Source organism: Pan troglodytes, chromosome 6, assembly GCF_028858775.2.
Source record: "Pan troglodytes isolate AG18354 chromosome 6, NHGRI_mPanTro3-v2.0_pri, whole genome shotgun sequence".
Taxonomy (NCBI): Eukaryota; Metazoa; Chordata; class Mammalia; order Primates; family Hominidae; genus Pan; species Pan troglodytes.
Genome location: NC_072404.2, coordinates 82,733,913 through 82,748,782, shown reverse-complemented (window position 1 = coordinate 82,748,782; position 14,870 = coordinate 82,733,913). Strand labels below are relative to the sequence as shown.

General features: G+C 50.8%; 1 protein-coding gene across 3 annotated transcripts; it reads left to right on the top strand.

Annotated features, from left to right (window-relative positions):
* On the top strand, nucleotides 1-14,701 carry BUD23 (BUD23 rRNA methyltransferase and ribosome maturation factor). 3 transcript variants are annotated; one of them, XM_016945267.4, is made up of 12 exons: nucleotides 1-132; nucleotides 231-268; nucleotides 3,086-3,181; nucleotides 3,268-3,350; nucleotides 3,450-3,546; nucleotides 7,403-7,499; nucleotides 9,083-9,133; nucleotides 9,816-9,901; nucleotides 10,111-10,156; nucleotides 10,479-10,537; nucleotides 14,093-14,182; nucleotides 14,319-14,701. In XM_016945267.4, exons 1-12 carry the CDS (start codon nucleotides 85-87, stop codon nucleotides 14,371-14,373), a joined length of 846 nt encoding a protein of 281 aa, XP_016800756.1. In that variant the 5' UTR covers nucleotides 1-84; the 3' UTR covers nucleotides 14,374-14,701. The 3 variants fall into 3 exon arrangements, with proteins under 3 accessions (XP_016800756.1, XP_016800755.1, XP_016800758.1); XM_016945266.4 differs by having other exon boundaries at nucleotides 231-365; XM_016945269.4 differs by having other exon boundaries at nucleotides 27-132; nucleotides 231-464.
* The last annotated feature ends 169 nt before the right edge of the window (nucleotides 14,702-14,870 follow it).

Sequence of the window (14,870 nt, the reverse complement as noted above, 5' to 3'; positions counted from 1 at the left end):
TATTACTAAGCGGTCGCCGGGCTGATGACATAAAAACCGGGTGCCGGCAGACGCCAGTCGCAGGTGTGCTGCTGAGGCGTGAGAATGGCGTCTCGCGGCCGGCGTCCGGAGCATGGCGGACCCCCAGAGCTGGTAAGTCCCGGGGCCCGCGGACACCCCTCTCCCCACTTCTGCGGCCACCGCGTCTGAATTATTCCTCTACATGCCATTTATTTTTCTCTTTTTCGCAGTTTTATGACGAGACAGAAGCCCGGAAATACGTTCGCAAGTGAGGGGAGCCTGAATACTGCGGGGCGTCCGGGGGTCGGGAAGCGGCAAGTTGCCCCTGTTGCCGGCGTTGCCCGGAAAGGCCGTAGAATTTGGGGGTGCGGGAAGGGAAGGACCCGGGTGGGTGCCGATTTCTGTCTCTGGTAAATCAACTTTAAGTTGCAGACCTCTCTGGGCCTCGGTACCTCAGCGTTGAGGTAGGGGTGATCGCGCTTGCTTTCCGTGGGTGGTTTTCAAAGTCGAATGTGACAATTTGTCCTAAGCATGTGGTAAAAGAGGCGCTGGGCGGTGGGTACGGGCGAGGGGTCAGTCCTGGTGGGGGGAAGGAAGTAATGGCCGTAGGATGCTTATCGTGGCGCCTTGTTGCCAATAAATCTCCAAGACAGCAGTTGGTGTGTTATTGTCTGAATTTCATAGAGGGTAGTTTGTATAACTACTGAGTTGTAGTCAGGTGGGGGTGGCTCACGCGTGTAATCTCAGCAATCGCAGCACTTTGGGAGGCTGAGGCGGGAGGATCGCTTGAGCTCAGGGGTTCGAGACCAGCCTGGGCAACGTAGCGAGCCCCCGTCTCCGCAAGTAATAAAAAAATTAGCCGGGTGTGGTGGCTCTCCTCTGCCTCTCCAGTAGCTGGGACCACAGGCGCGCGCCACTACGCCTGGCTTTTTAAAAAAAATTTTTGTAGCGATGGGGTCTCGCTGTGTTGCCCAAGGTGGCCCAAGCTCAGGGCTCAAGCGATCCTCCCGCCTTCGTCTCCCGAACTGTTGGGATTGCAGGCGTGAGCCAGCGCACCTCGAGTCGTTAAAAAAAAAAAAAGGGGGGGGGGATGGGGGCGGGGGGAAGCTGGCGCGGTGTCTCACGCCTGTAATCCCAACACTTTGGGAGGCCGAGGCAGGCGGATCACCTGAGGTCAGGAGTTCGAGACCAGCCTGGCCAACATGGCGAAACTCCAGCTCTACTAAAAATGGAAAAAATTAGCCGGGCGCGATGGCGGGTTTCTGTAACCCCAGCTACTCGGGAGGCTGAGTCAGGAGAATAGCTTGAACCCGGGAGGGGGAGGTTGCAGTGAGCCGACATCACGGCACTGCACTCCAGCCTGGGCGACAGAGCAAGACTTTGTTTCAAAAAAAAAAAAAAAAAAAAGATACTTTGTGGTTTTTCCATGCTCTCTCACTGAGAGACTAGCCCTATTTCAGTAAATGGTTACTGGCCGGGCGCTATGGCTCATGCCAGTAATCCCAGCCTTTTGGGAGGCGGAGGTGGACGGATCACCTGAGGTCAGGAATTCCGAGACCAACCTGGCCAGCATGGTGAAATCCCGTCTCTACTGAAAATACAGATATTAGCCGGGCCTACGGGAGGCTGAGGCAGGAGAATCACTTGAACCTGAGAGGCAGAGGTTGCAGTGAGCTGCGATCGCACCACTGCACTCCAGCCTTGGCGACAGAGTGAGACCCTGACTCAATAAATAAATAAATAGCTATTGGATACTGTTTCTTTTTTTTAGGGACAGAGTCTCTCTATTGCCCAGGCTGGAGTGCCATGGCATGATCCCTGCCGACTGCAGCCTCAAGCCATCCTCCCCAGCAGCCGGAACTAGAGGCACTCGCCACCACACCGGCTGAAATAGCTTGATAATTTTTTGTGCGTGTGAGACAGGCTCTCATTCTATCGCCCAGGCCGAAGTGCTGCAGTGGCTGCAACCTCGCCTCACGGGTAGTTGGAACTACAGGCGCGCCTCCTCGCGCCCGGCTAGTTTGTGTAATTTTTTTGTGGAGAGGGAGTTTTGCTATGTTGCCCAGGGATCTGGTAAGTTGCTCACGGGATCCACCCGCCTTGGCCTCCCAAAGTACTGGGATTATAGGCGTGAGCCACCAGGCCCGGTCCTTGCTGATGACTTTTTATGTCGATTATATGTTGAAGTGATATTTTGAACATATTGAGTTAATGGAAATACGTTATTAAATATATGGGGTTAAAAATATGACTCCAGAGGCCGGGCGCGGTGGCTCACGCCTGTAATCCCAGCACTTTGGGAGACCGAGGCTGGCGGATCACAAGGTCAGGAGATAGAGAAATCCTGGCTAACATGGTGAAACCCCGTCTCTACTAAAAATGCAAAAAAAAAATTAGCCGGGCGTGGCGGCGGGCGCCTGTAGTCCCAGCTGCTGGGGAAGCTGAGGCAGGAGAATGGCATTAACCCGGGAGGCGGAGCTTGCAGTGAGCCGAGATCGCGCCACTGCACTCCAGCCTGGGCGACAACAGAGCAAGACTCAGTCTCAAAAAAAAAAAATATATATATGACTCCAGTTTCTTTTACCTGTTTCTTTAAGTTTCTTCTTGACTGGCTATTGGGAAGCCATGCGTGGCTCACATTCTGTTTCTCACGGACAGTGCTGCTGTAGGTTTTTGTGCATTGTTGATCCTTCTAGATGAGAGAAACTATGGAGAATAATTTTTGGAGAAAATGTTTTCAACAAGTGCTAGAGCAGCCCAGCCTAATAGAGTTGCAGATCCCAGTGGTTGTTTATTACTAGCTAAGTGATTTGCTTTTACACATCTGCTTGGCAGCTGGTGCAGTGATAAGTTGTTACCACAAAATAACATGGTCCTGAATTACATGGAATTTTTGGGGTCACTTTCAAATGGTTGAATTTGTTGATCCGAACTTAGAAGGGGTCAGAAAAGAGTACCTCGGGATGATTGATCCGTTTTTTGTTTGTTTTTAACTTGGCTTTTTTTTGTTTTTTGTTTTTTGGTCTGGGGGAAGTATTCACCCAGAACTCCTTTACCATGTCCACTTGTGTTTCTGCCTTCCCAGCTCACGGATGATTGATATCCAGACCAGGATGGCTGGGCGAGCATTGGAGCTTCTTTGTCTGCCAGAGAATAAGCCCTGTTACCTGCTGGATATTGGGTGAGATTCTGGGGCCTGGTTCAGATTGTCTAAGGTGGTGAAGTGTCTTTGTAAACTGACCCTGAGTGTCTGGTCGTGTCTTCCAGCTGTGGCACTGGGCTGAGTGGAAGTTATCTGTCAGATGAAGGGCACTATTGGGTGGGCCTGGATATCAGCCCTGCCATGCTGGGTAAGTATGTCCTGTCTGGCACCAGGGTGGATTACCCTGATGGGTGTGGAGAAGCCACAGGTATTGTCTCTTTCTCTGACTGCCTTTTCTCTAATGTAGATGAGGCTGTGGACCGAGAGATAGAGGGAGACCTGCTGCTGGGGGATATGGGCCAGGGCATCCCATTCAAGCCAGGCACATTTGATGGTTGCATCAGGTGAGGGTCTTTAATTCCTGCTTTTATTTATTTAGAGACAGGGTCTCACTCTGTCACTTAGGCTCTAGTGCAGTGTCTGTGATTATGGCTCACACTGCAGCCTCCACCTCCTGGGTTCAGGTGATCTGCCCACCTCAGTCTCCTGAGTAGCTGGGACTACAGGCCCACACCACCGTACGTAGCTAATTTTTTGTTTTTTTGAGATGGAGTCTTGCTCTGTCACCAGGCTGGAGTGCAGTGGTGTGATCTTGGCTCACTGCAGCCTCTGCCTCCCAGGCTCAAACGATTCTCCTGCCTCAGCCTCCCAAGTAGCTGAGATTACAGGAGCACGCCACCACACCCAACTAATTTTTGTATTTTTAGTGGAGGTGAGGTTTCACCATGTTGGCCGGGATGGTTTCAATCTCTTGCGGGATGGTTTCAATCTCTTGACCTTGTGATCCACCCTCCTTGGCCTCCCAAAGTGCTGGGATTACAGGTGTGAGCCACCGTGCACAGCCTAACTTTTTTTGTATTTGTTGTAGAGATGGGTTTTTGCCATGTTGCTCAGGCGATCCACATACCTGGGCCTCCCAAAATGCTGGGATTACAGGTGTGAGCCACCCTGGCCTCTTTCTTCCTGCTTTTAGTCCTGCAGGCCAGTGCCTCCCAAACCTGGCTGTGCAGCAGACTCATGCAGATATTTACAAATACACATCCCATGGGATTTTCAGATTTACAAGGTTAGAGCAAGGCCCAAGAGTGTATTTTTTTGGATTCTAAAACTTTGCAGTCTGGCCAACACGGTGAAACCCAGCCTCTACTAAAAAGCCAGACGTGGTTTTTTTTTTTTTTTTTTTTTTTTTTTTGAGATGGAGGCTCTCTCTGTCGCCCAGGCTGGAGTGCAGTGGCGGGATCTCGGCTCACTGCAAGCTCCGCCTCCCGGGTTCAAGCCATTCACCTGCCTCAGCCTCCCAAGTACTTGGGACTGCAGGCGCCCACCACCACGCCCAGCTAATTTTTTTATATTTTTAGTAGAGACGGGGTTTCACCATGTTAGCCAGGATGGTCTCTATCTCCTGACCTCATGATCCGCCCTCTTTGGCCTCCCAAAGTGCTGGGATTACAGGCGTGAGCCACCGCGCCCAGCCTAAAAAGCTAGACATGGTGGTGGCCACCTGTAGTCCCAGCTAGCTACTCAGGAAGCTGAGGTAGGAGAATTGCTTGAACCCGAGAGGCGGAGGTTGCAGTGAGCCGAGTCCACGCCATTGCACTTCCAGCCTGGGTGACAGAGCAACACTTCATCTCAAAAATAAAACTTGTCTACTATTGCGATTATTTTGCATTGCCGGGTTCGGGCACCACTGGTACAGATTCTGTGTCAGCTTTGTGTGTCTGGTGGGGCAGAGGAGGTGGTCTTTTAGCCTCTAGCGGCCATTTTATGGGCCCCAGCCATCTTGTGGGCCCCAGCAGCCATCTTACTTTATTTGCCAACAGATAACTGGTAGAGAGCGTCTGGACTTGGCTCTGATCTCTTAAGTGCTTCACAGTCCTTTCTCTGTAATCAGAGTCGGGTTAAACATCCGCATAGCACTTCAATAACAGATCTTAGAACGTTAAAATTGATTAAGTTTTTCTTAGGCTGCTGTGATCAGTTCTGTTTAGTTTTTGGTGTGGTGTGGGAGTGAAGGTGAGAAAATAGGGGAGGAAGTTACAAATCATTACTTGCAGGGGAGACTTCCTTTGGTTACCCTAAGTTGAGTGGTGGGGATGTGAAGTGGGGAGCCAGGTGAGAGGTAAAAATTCAGATTAGAAGATTTTCCTTTTACATCTGGGAACAAGACCCAGGGGGGTTGGGGAATAATTTCAAGGGTAGCAGATGCTTTTTGGTAATGGTCAGATGAGGTGTTTTAAGCTGTGAAAAACCGAAGGCCAGCAGTATGGTCTGTATGTTTCGGAAGGGGATGGTCAGTTTTTGTTTGTCTTCGGGGAGAGGTGAGATGGTATAGCAAACTGTTTTTTTGGAGACGGAGTCTCACTGTATTGTCCAGACTGGAGTGCAGTGGCACGATCTCGGCTCACTGCAACCTCCGCCTCCTGGGTTCAAGCGATTCTCCTGCCTTAGCCTCCCGAGTAGCTGGGATTACAGGTGCTCACCACCATGCTTGGCTAATTTTTGTATTTTAGTAGAGATGGGGTTTCACCATGTTGGCCAGGCTGGTCTTGAACTCCTGACTTCGTGAACTGCCCGCCTCAGCCTTCCAAAGTGTTGGGATTACAGGCGTGAGCCACTGCACCCGGCCCAGACTTTTTTTTTTTTTTTTTTTTAAACATTTGCTACATGTAAGGCGTACAAGGTGCTGTGGAGTACAGGGAAATGAAACAGTTTCTGCGTGTAAGACTCTCCACGGTTTATTAGGTGCTTTAGGACATGGACCAGGCAACTGAATATAAGGGCATGAGTGGTGTGTGCCCTAGGGAGTCATGGGGCTGCCAGAGCACAGGAAAGCCTTGGGTGGAGGGGCTGCACCTTGAAGGCTGGAGGAATTTGGATAGTCAAGGAGAGGGTTTCTGAGTGAGGGAACAGTGGGCAGAGGCACAGATGCCGGTGGGAAAGGGGTCTGAGATGAGAGGGATGAACGAGAGATTCCACGGAAGATGGGGTTGAGTGTGGTTGCTTCCTAGAAGGCGCTTAAGTGTGTCCTAAGAAGTTTGGGCTTGATGGAGTAGATGATGGGGAGTTGGCAGGTGACGGGATCAGATGTGTGTTTAAGGAAGGTGATTTTCTGGTGGAAGAGGAGAGAGAGTTAGGTGGAAACATTTGAGCTGGTAGCACTGAGCATTGGTGGGGGGAAGTGAAAGTTGGGAGAGGCTGTGGGACAAGCCAGTGGGGTGGAGGTAGGGCTCTGTGTGTGTACAGCAGGGCGGAGGGGAAGGGCAGGAAGGAAGACATAGTGACTGGTTGAGGTTTTATTTATTTATTTTTTGAGATGGAGTCTTGCTCTGTTGTCCAGGCTGGAGTACAGTGGCACAAGGCTCACTGCAACCTCTGCCTCCCAGGTTCAAGTGATTCTTCTGCCTCAGCCACCTGAGCAGCTGGTATTAAAGGCACATGCCACCAAGCCCAGCTAATTTTTGTATTTTTAGTAGAGACAGGGTTTCACCGTGTTGGTCAGGCTGGTCTCGAACTCCTGACCTCAAGTTATCCACCCATCTCAGCCTCCCAAAATGCTGGGATTACGGGTATGAGCCAATGCACCTGGCTGCTTGAGGTTTTAAATCTGGGAGTTGTAAAGACACTTAACAGGTAGAGTGGAAGGGAGTGATTTAGGAGGAAGGGTGATGGGATGGCTGTGTGTATGTGAGTAGTCTAAAGCCTGTTTCCTTGGATTGGAGGAAGGGAACAAGGAGGGGTGTGTGGGCAGACAGCCTTGACACGGAGGACTTTTCAACTCAAGATGCAGATGGAAACAAGGTGGAGGAAAGGTTTCTTGGGACTAAGGGACATAAATGCTGTCCTTCTGTATGTCCTATTTTTCCAGTGTTGTAGAGTCATGACCTGCAGTGGACCTGCACTTTTTTTTGTCTTTAAATTTTTAAATTTAAAAATACTTTAAGTAGAGATGGGGTCTTGCTATGTTGTCCAGGCTGGTTTGAAGTCCTGGCCTCAGGCAATTCTGTCTTGGCCTCAGAAAGTGCTGGGATTACAGGGCGTTGAACCACTGTACGTGGCCTCAACCTGCACTTTCTAAGAAGAGAAGCTGTGGGAGGAGGGGTTTCTCTTGGAGAGCCAGGACGGATGATGTCAAGAGGCTTGAAGTGGTTGGGGGAACAACGTGGATTGCTCCGTTGCCTGACTAGGTCCCTTCCTTTTTAGCATTTCTGCTGTGCAGTGGCTCTGTAATGCTAACAAGAAGTCTGAAAACCCTGCCAAGCGCCTGTACTGCTTTTTTGCTTCTCTTTTTTCTGTTCTCGTGAGTATAAGATCTTCTCCCCATCTGGGTTAGCTGCCTGTCCCTCCCTAGCCCTGCAGGTAGAGTGAGGAAATTGAGGTGTCCCATGATGGGTAAGCTACTCATATGGGACCGCATGGGGTGGCAGGACCTTACTGTGGTTACTGCTGTCCAGGTCCTCAGCCTAAATGGAAGTTCAAACTCAGTGGACTGATATACTCTAATCAAACCCAGAAGTCACTGAAACCAAAATCGGAGACCAATTTATTAACTTGTAATAGGGCGTCCTTCTGTTGATTGGTATTCCTATGTCTATTGCGCTGAGTTTTAATCAGAAGTTGGTTTGGGGACATGGACTGAGCAGAGTGAGGACAGAGATGTCGTGTCCGGACCATCCAGAGGGGTACCTTCCAAAGTGCCCACATCCTTCTGACTCCTCACTTATCCCTCCTCCTAGTGCTGATCCTTTTCTTCGGATGAGGAACAGGATAGTTATTTACTGCAAAGAGAGCCTTTATTAGCTTTGTCTTCAAATTAATGATGTTAATTTCAGTTATTCACTAGGATTAGCTGATAGTCTGAGATTTTAAGTCCTAAAAATGAGTTCTTTTTAAATTTTGTTTTTTGAGACAGACTTTTGCTTTGTTGCCTGGGATGGAGTGCAATGGTGTGATCGTAGCTCACTGCGCCCTCGAACTCCTGGGCTCAAGTGATCCTCCTGCTTCAGCTTCTCAAGTAGTTTGGACTACAGGCACACACCACCATGCCAGGCTAATTTTTTACTTTTTTTTTTTTAAGAGATGGGGTCTACCTATGTTGCCCAGGCTGGTGTTAAACTCCTGGCTTCAAGCAATCGTCCTGCATCAGGCTCCCAAAGTGATGGGATTATAGGCGTAAGCCACTGTGCCCAGCTTAAAAATGAGTCCGTTTTGAAGGATCTGAATGGTTTTTGCCTCCTTAGCCTGGTCTAGCCCACCCCTAGTTTTCCTGGGGTGGACTGCACCTGCCGATCTGGCCACTGGTCTTTCTTGGGGTGAACTGCCCCTGCTGATGTGGCTGCTGGTCTTTCCTGGGGTGAACTGCCCCTGCTGATGTGGCCGCTGGCCTTTCCTGGGGTGGACTGCGCCTGCCTATCTGGCCGCTGGTCTTGTGTGTCACATGAGTTCTTCTCCTGGCACACTGGGTTAATATTTTAGTTCCGAGGTCCTTTGTGTTTCCTCTTCTCCCTGCTGGAAGGCTCTTCCCCTATACGTTTAAATAGCCAGCTCCTCACTCCATTCAAATCTCTGCTCAAGTATCCATCTGAAACAGGCCTTTTTGGAACCAAAAGTAAACTGAACTGAAAGGAAACTCTGTCACTTTGTCTAATTCCTCTTTTTGGAACAAAGAAAAAATTTGCTACTGTGAATTAGTTGCCTCCCCTACTAAAATGTGAGCTCCAAAGTTCAGGGTGATCTCTTTTGTTCATACTATCCCCAGCCCTAACAATGCCTCACACATAATGGAAATTCAGGAAATACTTGGTGAATGAAGGAAGAGAGGGGTGTCCAGGCCCTAAGCTCATGCAGTCATTTGTAAGACAGTGATGTTCCTGTTTCTTTCAGGTCCGGGGATCCCGAGCTGTCCTGCAGCTGTACCCTGAGAACTCAGAGCAGGTGAGTCCCTCGGCTACTGGGTGTGCAGGGGAGTTGGGGGACTCAACAGGTAAGCTGTCCTGGGAAAGCGACAAAGAATCTTATGCAGATTGGCGGGAAAAGGAGGAAACATGCACCCTAGTGTGGCCCCTGATGGCACATTTGACGACCTGATATCCTAAGGGGGTGGCATCTGCAGAGGTGGGGTGGGATGCCTTCTCTTGGCAGATGACATGGTATTACAGATAAGGTGATGCGACTGATTTCCATAACCAAATAAGTAAATGCCATTTAGGAAGGGTGAGAGGGCACCGACAGTTCTCCGTTGTGTGATGTATAAATTAAGGAATGGCGGAGTAGGATGTAGATGTTGAAAGATAAGTGAAGAGCTGTTCCTGACTAATAACATGAATGACTCTGGATTCCAATTGGTGGCCATCTCCCTAAACTTGAGTGGGGAGCTGGGTCCCTGCACTGGAAAGTGAGAATGAGGGGAGTTGCTTTGTTCTGTAATTCTCCTGAGGGAGGTGTGGGCCATGCCAGATTCTAGCCTGTACTTTTCTCTACGTGGCTTACAGCGACCTTAAGTTCTCCCAGGAAGGATTTGTCCTGGAGCAGACTGGCTTCTGAAGGAGGGGAGGGAGGTGAAGCTGTCTGCTCCTCTCAACCTCCGCTGCCTGACCCGCTGCCTTTCTTTCCTCAGTTGGAGCTGATCACAACCCAGGCCACAAAGGCGGGCTTCTCTGGTGGCATGGTGGTAGACTACCCTAACAGTGCCAAAGCAAAGAAGTGAGCGCTGGGGGCCGGTGTGCTGCCTGGGCTGCAGGAGGGAGGGTAGTGGCATAGCCCTTTCAGGCCACTCAGTGGTGCAGAGGAGTGCTGGGTATGGATCACCAGGATCCAGGCAGGCGGAGGGGGGTGCGGGTGGGGGAGCTGAGGGCTTGTCTCCCTGTGGGGCTTTCTCCACCCAACCCTCACTTTGCACTTTCTCCTTTCAGATTCTACCTCTGCTTGTTTTCTGGGCCTTCGACCTTTATACCAGAGGTGAGGGACACTGGGTTTGCAGGCAGGCCTGTGTCTTTTGACTTCCAGGCAGTGGGGCTCAGGCTGCAGAGCCTGCTGGGAGAACACTGGTGGGGAAGCAGGGCCCAGCCCCAGAGTGTAGACCCTGGAGTGCTCACATCCTCTGGAATCTGGAGGCAGAGACCTCTGCTCTTCAGGTCCCAGAAAGGCATGTCAGTTCCTTCTCGTGGGACTGGACCTCGTCCCTGTCGGAAGGGTCAGGCCTGGGTGCCTGGGCTTCTGGAGTGGGGCAGATGGTTTGAGAACTCTCCAGGGTGACCTGAGTGCACTTTGGTTCCTGCAGGGGCTGAGTGAAAATCAGGATGAAGTTGAACCCAGGGAGTCTGTGTTCACCAATGAGAGGTAAAGCAACTGCTGAAGCCTGCCCCGGCTGCAGCGGGGGCTGCCACATTTGTTAGACATGGACTTTCTCTCTGCCCTCACCCAAGCCTCTCAGGTCACATGCAGCAGGGACACCGAGGTGACGGTAGAAACATCAGGCCCCATTTGGACTGTGCCTGTTTGGGGCTAGGGGTTTGGGGTCCTGGATGTCTGGGTGCAGCCATGCAGCCTGGACTCCCTTTGTGAGCCCACACATGCCCCTTCCCCTTGCCACGCCTGGCAGGTTGTCTCCTTCTTTTCTGATGCTGCCCTCCACCTGCATCCGGGACCCTCTCCCTTGGGTGCTGTGGCTCTCCCTTCCTTCCTGCATCCTCATCTTGACTCTCCTGGGTCACTGCTGTCGGCACACAGACATGCTGCACAATTTCTCCTTTTCTAGAAAAGTTCCTTCCTTAACCCCATAACAACCACTAACCACCCCGTTGTTGCTTCCCTTCATAGCAGAACTCAGACCTGCCTCTTCTTCCCCTCCCACCATTCTCTCAATCCACTTCTCAGGCTGACAATTCTGTCTCATCACAAATTGTTCTTGTCAACTCCACCACCAATTTCCGTCAAGCCACATCTGGTCACTTGTGACTTTTTTTCATGTCCTTAATGTGCCTGCTCGGTAGGGTCAAAGACAGCAGTGCGCTCCCTCCTTGACGCTTCCTTCACTTGGCCTTCCACCCACCATCGTGGTTTCCTCAGCCTTCCTGGCTGCTCCTCACTCCACTGCTGCTTCCTCTTCGAGTGCTGGGCCCAGCCTGGATTGGATCCCTTCTCTACCTGTGGTGCTGTAAATGCCAGCCGGAAGGTCCTAATTCCCAAATGTGTATCTTCAGTCTCTTGCCACCTGGGGTTTCCCAATGCCTCCTCAGTGTCTATACCTGGAGTTTCCACGGGTAGTCTCTCTCTGTTACCCAGGCTAGAGTGCAGTGGTGGAATCTTAGCTCACTGCATCCTCGAACTCCTGGGCTCAAATGATCCTCCTGCCTCAGCCTCCCAAGTAGCTGAGACTACAGGTGCATGCCACCATACCTGGTTAATTTTTAAAGTTTTTGGTAGAGATGAGGTCTTGCCATGTTGTTCAGGCTGATCTTGAACTCCTGGCCTCAAGCAATCCCCCTGTCTCGGCCTCCCAAAGTTCTGGGATGACTGATGTGAGCCACCATGCCTGGCCATCCTCCATTCTTTTTTTTTTTTTGACATGGAGTCTCACTCTTTCCCCCCGGGCTGGAGTGCGGTGGCTTGATCTCGGCTCACTGCAACCTCTGCCTCCCAAGTTCCAGCGATTCTTTTGCCTCAGCCTCCTGAGTAGCTGGGATTGCAGGCGCCCGCCCAACTAATTTTTTGTGTTTTTAGTAGAGACAGGGTTTCACCATGTTGGCCAGGCTGTTCTCAAACTCCTGACCTCGTGATTCGCCCGCCTCGGCCTCCCAAAGTGCTGGGATTACAGGTGTGAGCCACTGCGCCCGGCCTCATCCTCCATTCTTTACCATTCTTGATCATTCCTGTCTTTCCCTACATTTCACATCTTGTCAGCCTGTCATTGAGCCCTGCTGTCCGTCCCTCAGTGTGTATCCCCGTGCTGACCCTCCCTGCTTCCAACGAGCCTAATCCAGCACTGCCCCTAGCCTGGATTGCTGAACAGCTGCCTGTGTTGTCTCCCTGCCTTTGCAGTCTTTGCCTCTTTCAGATTATTTTCTGCATAGCAGCAAGACTGGTCTTTTTCTTTTTTTCTAAAATGTAAGTTGTATCTTGTCATTGCTCTTTCAGTGTCTTCATTGCAGTTGCGCTCCCCGCTCATGTTGATTTTCCTTAACACCCTTCATTGCTCTAAGTCATACACATACCAGTTGACTTGGTTATTATTTGTATCTCCAGCTAGAGTGAAGACCTGGTGAGGACTGGTATTATATCCCTGACATTAAAAATAGTGTCTTGTTAGTAAAAAGTGCTCAGTATTTTTCTGAATGAATAATTGATTATAAGGTAGTGAAGAGGGAGGTTATATCTGAGTTCCAGTTGACATGAGGGAAAGGTCTTAAGACCTTTAAGACATTTAAGAGGAAAAATGAGCCCAAAATGCATGTGTTTGGAAGGCCCACAGCTGGGCACAGCCATGCATGTTCCTCACGTCCACCATAGGTTTATGCTGCCTGACCCCTTGGGTCTTTGCTCATTTCCCTTAGTTTCCCTAGTCCATTCCCCATGGGGAGCTGGGACCCTTCTGGATGACCTCTTCTCTGAGGCGCCCATCTCATGCTCCCAGGGAGCACTCCCATCTCCTCCCTCCCAGGGGAAGTACACATTGCCTTATCTCCATGTGTCTTAGGATCCTTCTTGTCCTTACACTGGTGTCTTCAAACGACATGTCCTAAAAGTAAATGTGGGTAAGTTGAATGACCTGAGCATCCATTCCTCAGCTATTTAAAAAGCAGGGGTAGTGCCACCTATCTTGGCAGTGTGTTGAGGGTGCCCAGCACGTACCTTGCCATCCCTCGTTCTGTAGGCTCTCACTTCCAGTTCCTCAGATGAGGTACAGGGCAGGGAGGAGCTTCTCCCGTTACTGTCATCTCAGTCTAACCACATTCAGGACACTTGTTTATTTTAAATAAACAGGTGAATTAAGAAAAAGTTTTTTAAGCCTTTACCTAATCAGTCTCCAGGCTCTCTTTTTGGCCTGTTCCTCCCTTCCTCCTGGCCGCCTCCCTCCCATGCCTCTCATGTGCCTCCTGCCGGGCTGGGCCCCCACTTCTCTTGGGACCTGTGCTTTGGGGCACTCCCCGTCTTCACCTCCTTCCTTTAGCTCCATTGATGACTTTCCCCCTTGCTGCTTCTCCCATGGCTCACCTCTTGCCCCCTGGTTCGCCACTCTGCCCTCACTTTGTACTCCTTGTAGAATCTTGAGATGACTCCTCCTGTGTCCCCAGCCCTGCTCTGCAGGTGCTCCTGCTTTGTGCTGGCTCATCAGGCTCAGGCATCCGAATGGCAGCTCCTTGGCTTGCCCTGTCTCTGGTTTCTACGGATGGTCACAGGGGTCTTCGGGGTTACCCTGCCCTCTTTCCTTCTTCCCTCATACCCCTCAGTCCTTCCTTTTCAGCCTCTCCTTTCCATCCCTGTCTTCCTGCCCCCAAGCTGTGGGACCCTAAGCTCCTGCTGTGAACTGTCGACTGTGCTCTTGAAGTCTAGGTGATGATGTGTCATTGCATTGGTAGAAAGCGGCCTGCTTACTGCTGCTTAGCTGCTTCCCGAAGAGGGAACAGACTGCTCGCTGGTGTTTAGGTCTCCATGCCCGGCCCAGCTCTCTCCTCCTCTGCCCACCCAACAACCTCTGTGGCCCGGGTGGATGTTATCAGGAAGGAGGGTGTCCAGAGTGGGGACTTGTGTTATAGGGAAGGTGGAGCATTTGAGAGAAGGGGCATCCAAGGCCACCAGACTCGGAGGTAAGCTTGCCATGGATTCACATGGGGGCCAGTCGGGCAGCCCCATCCATCAGCTGTCCATCAGCTCATAGCTGTGTCTCCGCCACAGGTTCCCATTAAGGATGTCGAGGCGGGGAATGGTGAGGAAGAGTCGGGCATGGGTGCTGGAGAAGAAGGAGCGGCACAGGCGCCAGGGCAGGTGAGTGCCAGCCTGGGAGCTGGCAGGGTGGGTGGGGGGTGGATGACTATTGCCATGAAGAGCTTCCCTTCATTTGAAGGGTCCAGGGCTGCTTTGATCTTTTTTTCTGAGACTGTCCTATTCCTTTTCTGCACAGGGAAGTCAGACCTGACACCCAGTACACCGGCCGCAAGCGCAAGCCCCGCTTCTAAGTCACCACGCGGTTCTGGAAAGGCACTTGCCTCTGCACTTTTCTATATTGTTCAGCTGACAAAGTAGTATTTTAGAAAAGTTCTAAAGTTATAAAAATGTTTTCTGCAGTAAAAAAAAAAGTTCTCTGGGCCAGGCGTGGTGGCTCACACCTGTAATCCCAGCACCTTGGGAGGCTGAGGTGGGAGGATCATTTGAGGCCAGGAGTTTGAGACCTGCCTGGGCAACATAATGAAACTTCCTTTCCAGGGAGAAAAAAAAAAAAAAAAAAAAAGCTCTGAGAGCATCTTATTTTGTTTAAAGGCAAGAAATAAAATTTCCTTTTGTGGAGCTCTGGCATCTCCCAGCTCTGTGATTCTCACCAAACTCCAGTTCCTCCTGGTGGGCTACTGCTCGACTCCCCAGGCAGGAATCAGATTTAAAAACACTTAGATGAAAGCATTCTTTCCATTTGCAAGGAACACAGAGTCCTTTAATTTAGGGCTTATATATAATTGTA

Bases quoted from the DNA above. Each gene is read 5' to 3' on its own strand.
- BUD23 (XM_016945266.4), top strand. From the start codon at position 113: ATGGCGGACCCCCAGAGCTG. The intron at 3,351-3,449 runs GTAAGTATGTCC...TCTCTAATGTAG, and splicing joins TATCAGCCCTGCCATGCTGG to ATGAGGCTGTGGACCGAGAG. The intron at 9,134-9,815 runs GTGAGTCCCTCG...TTCTTTCCTCAG, and splicing joins ACCCTGAGAACTCAGAGCAG to TTGGAGCTGATCACAACCCA.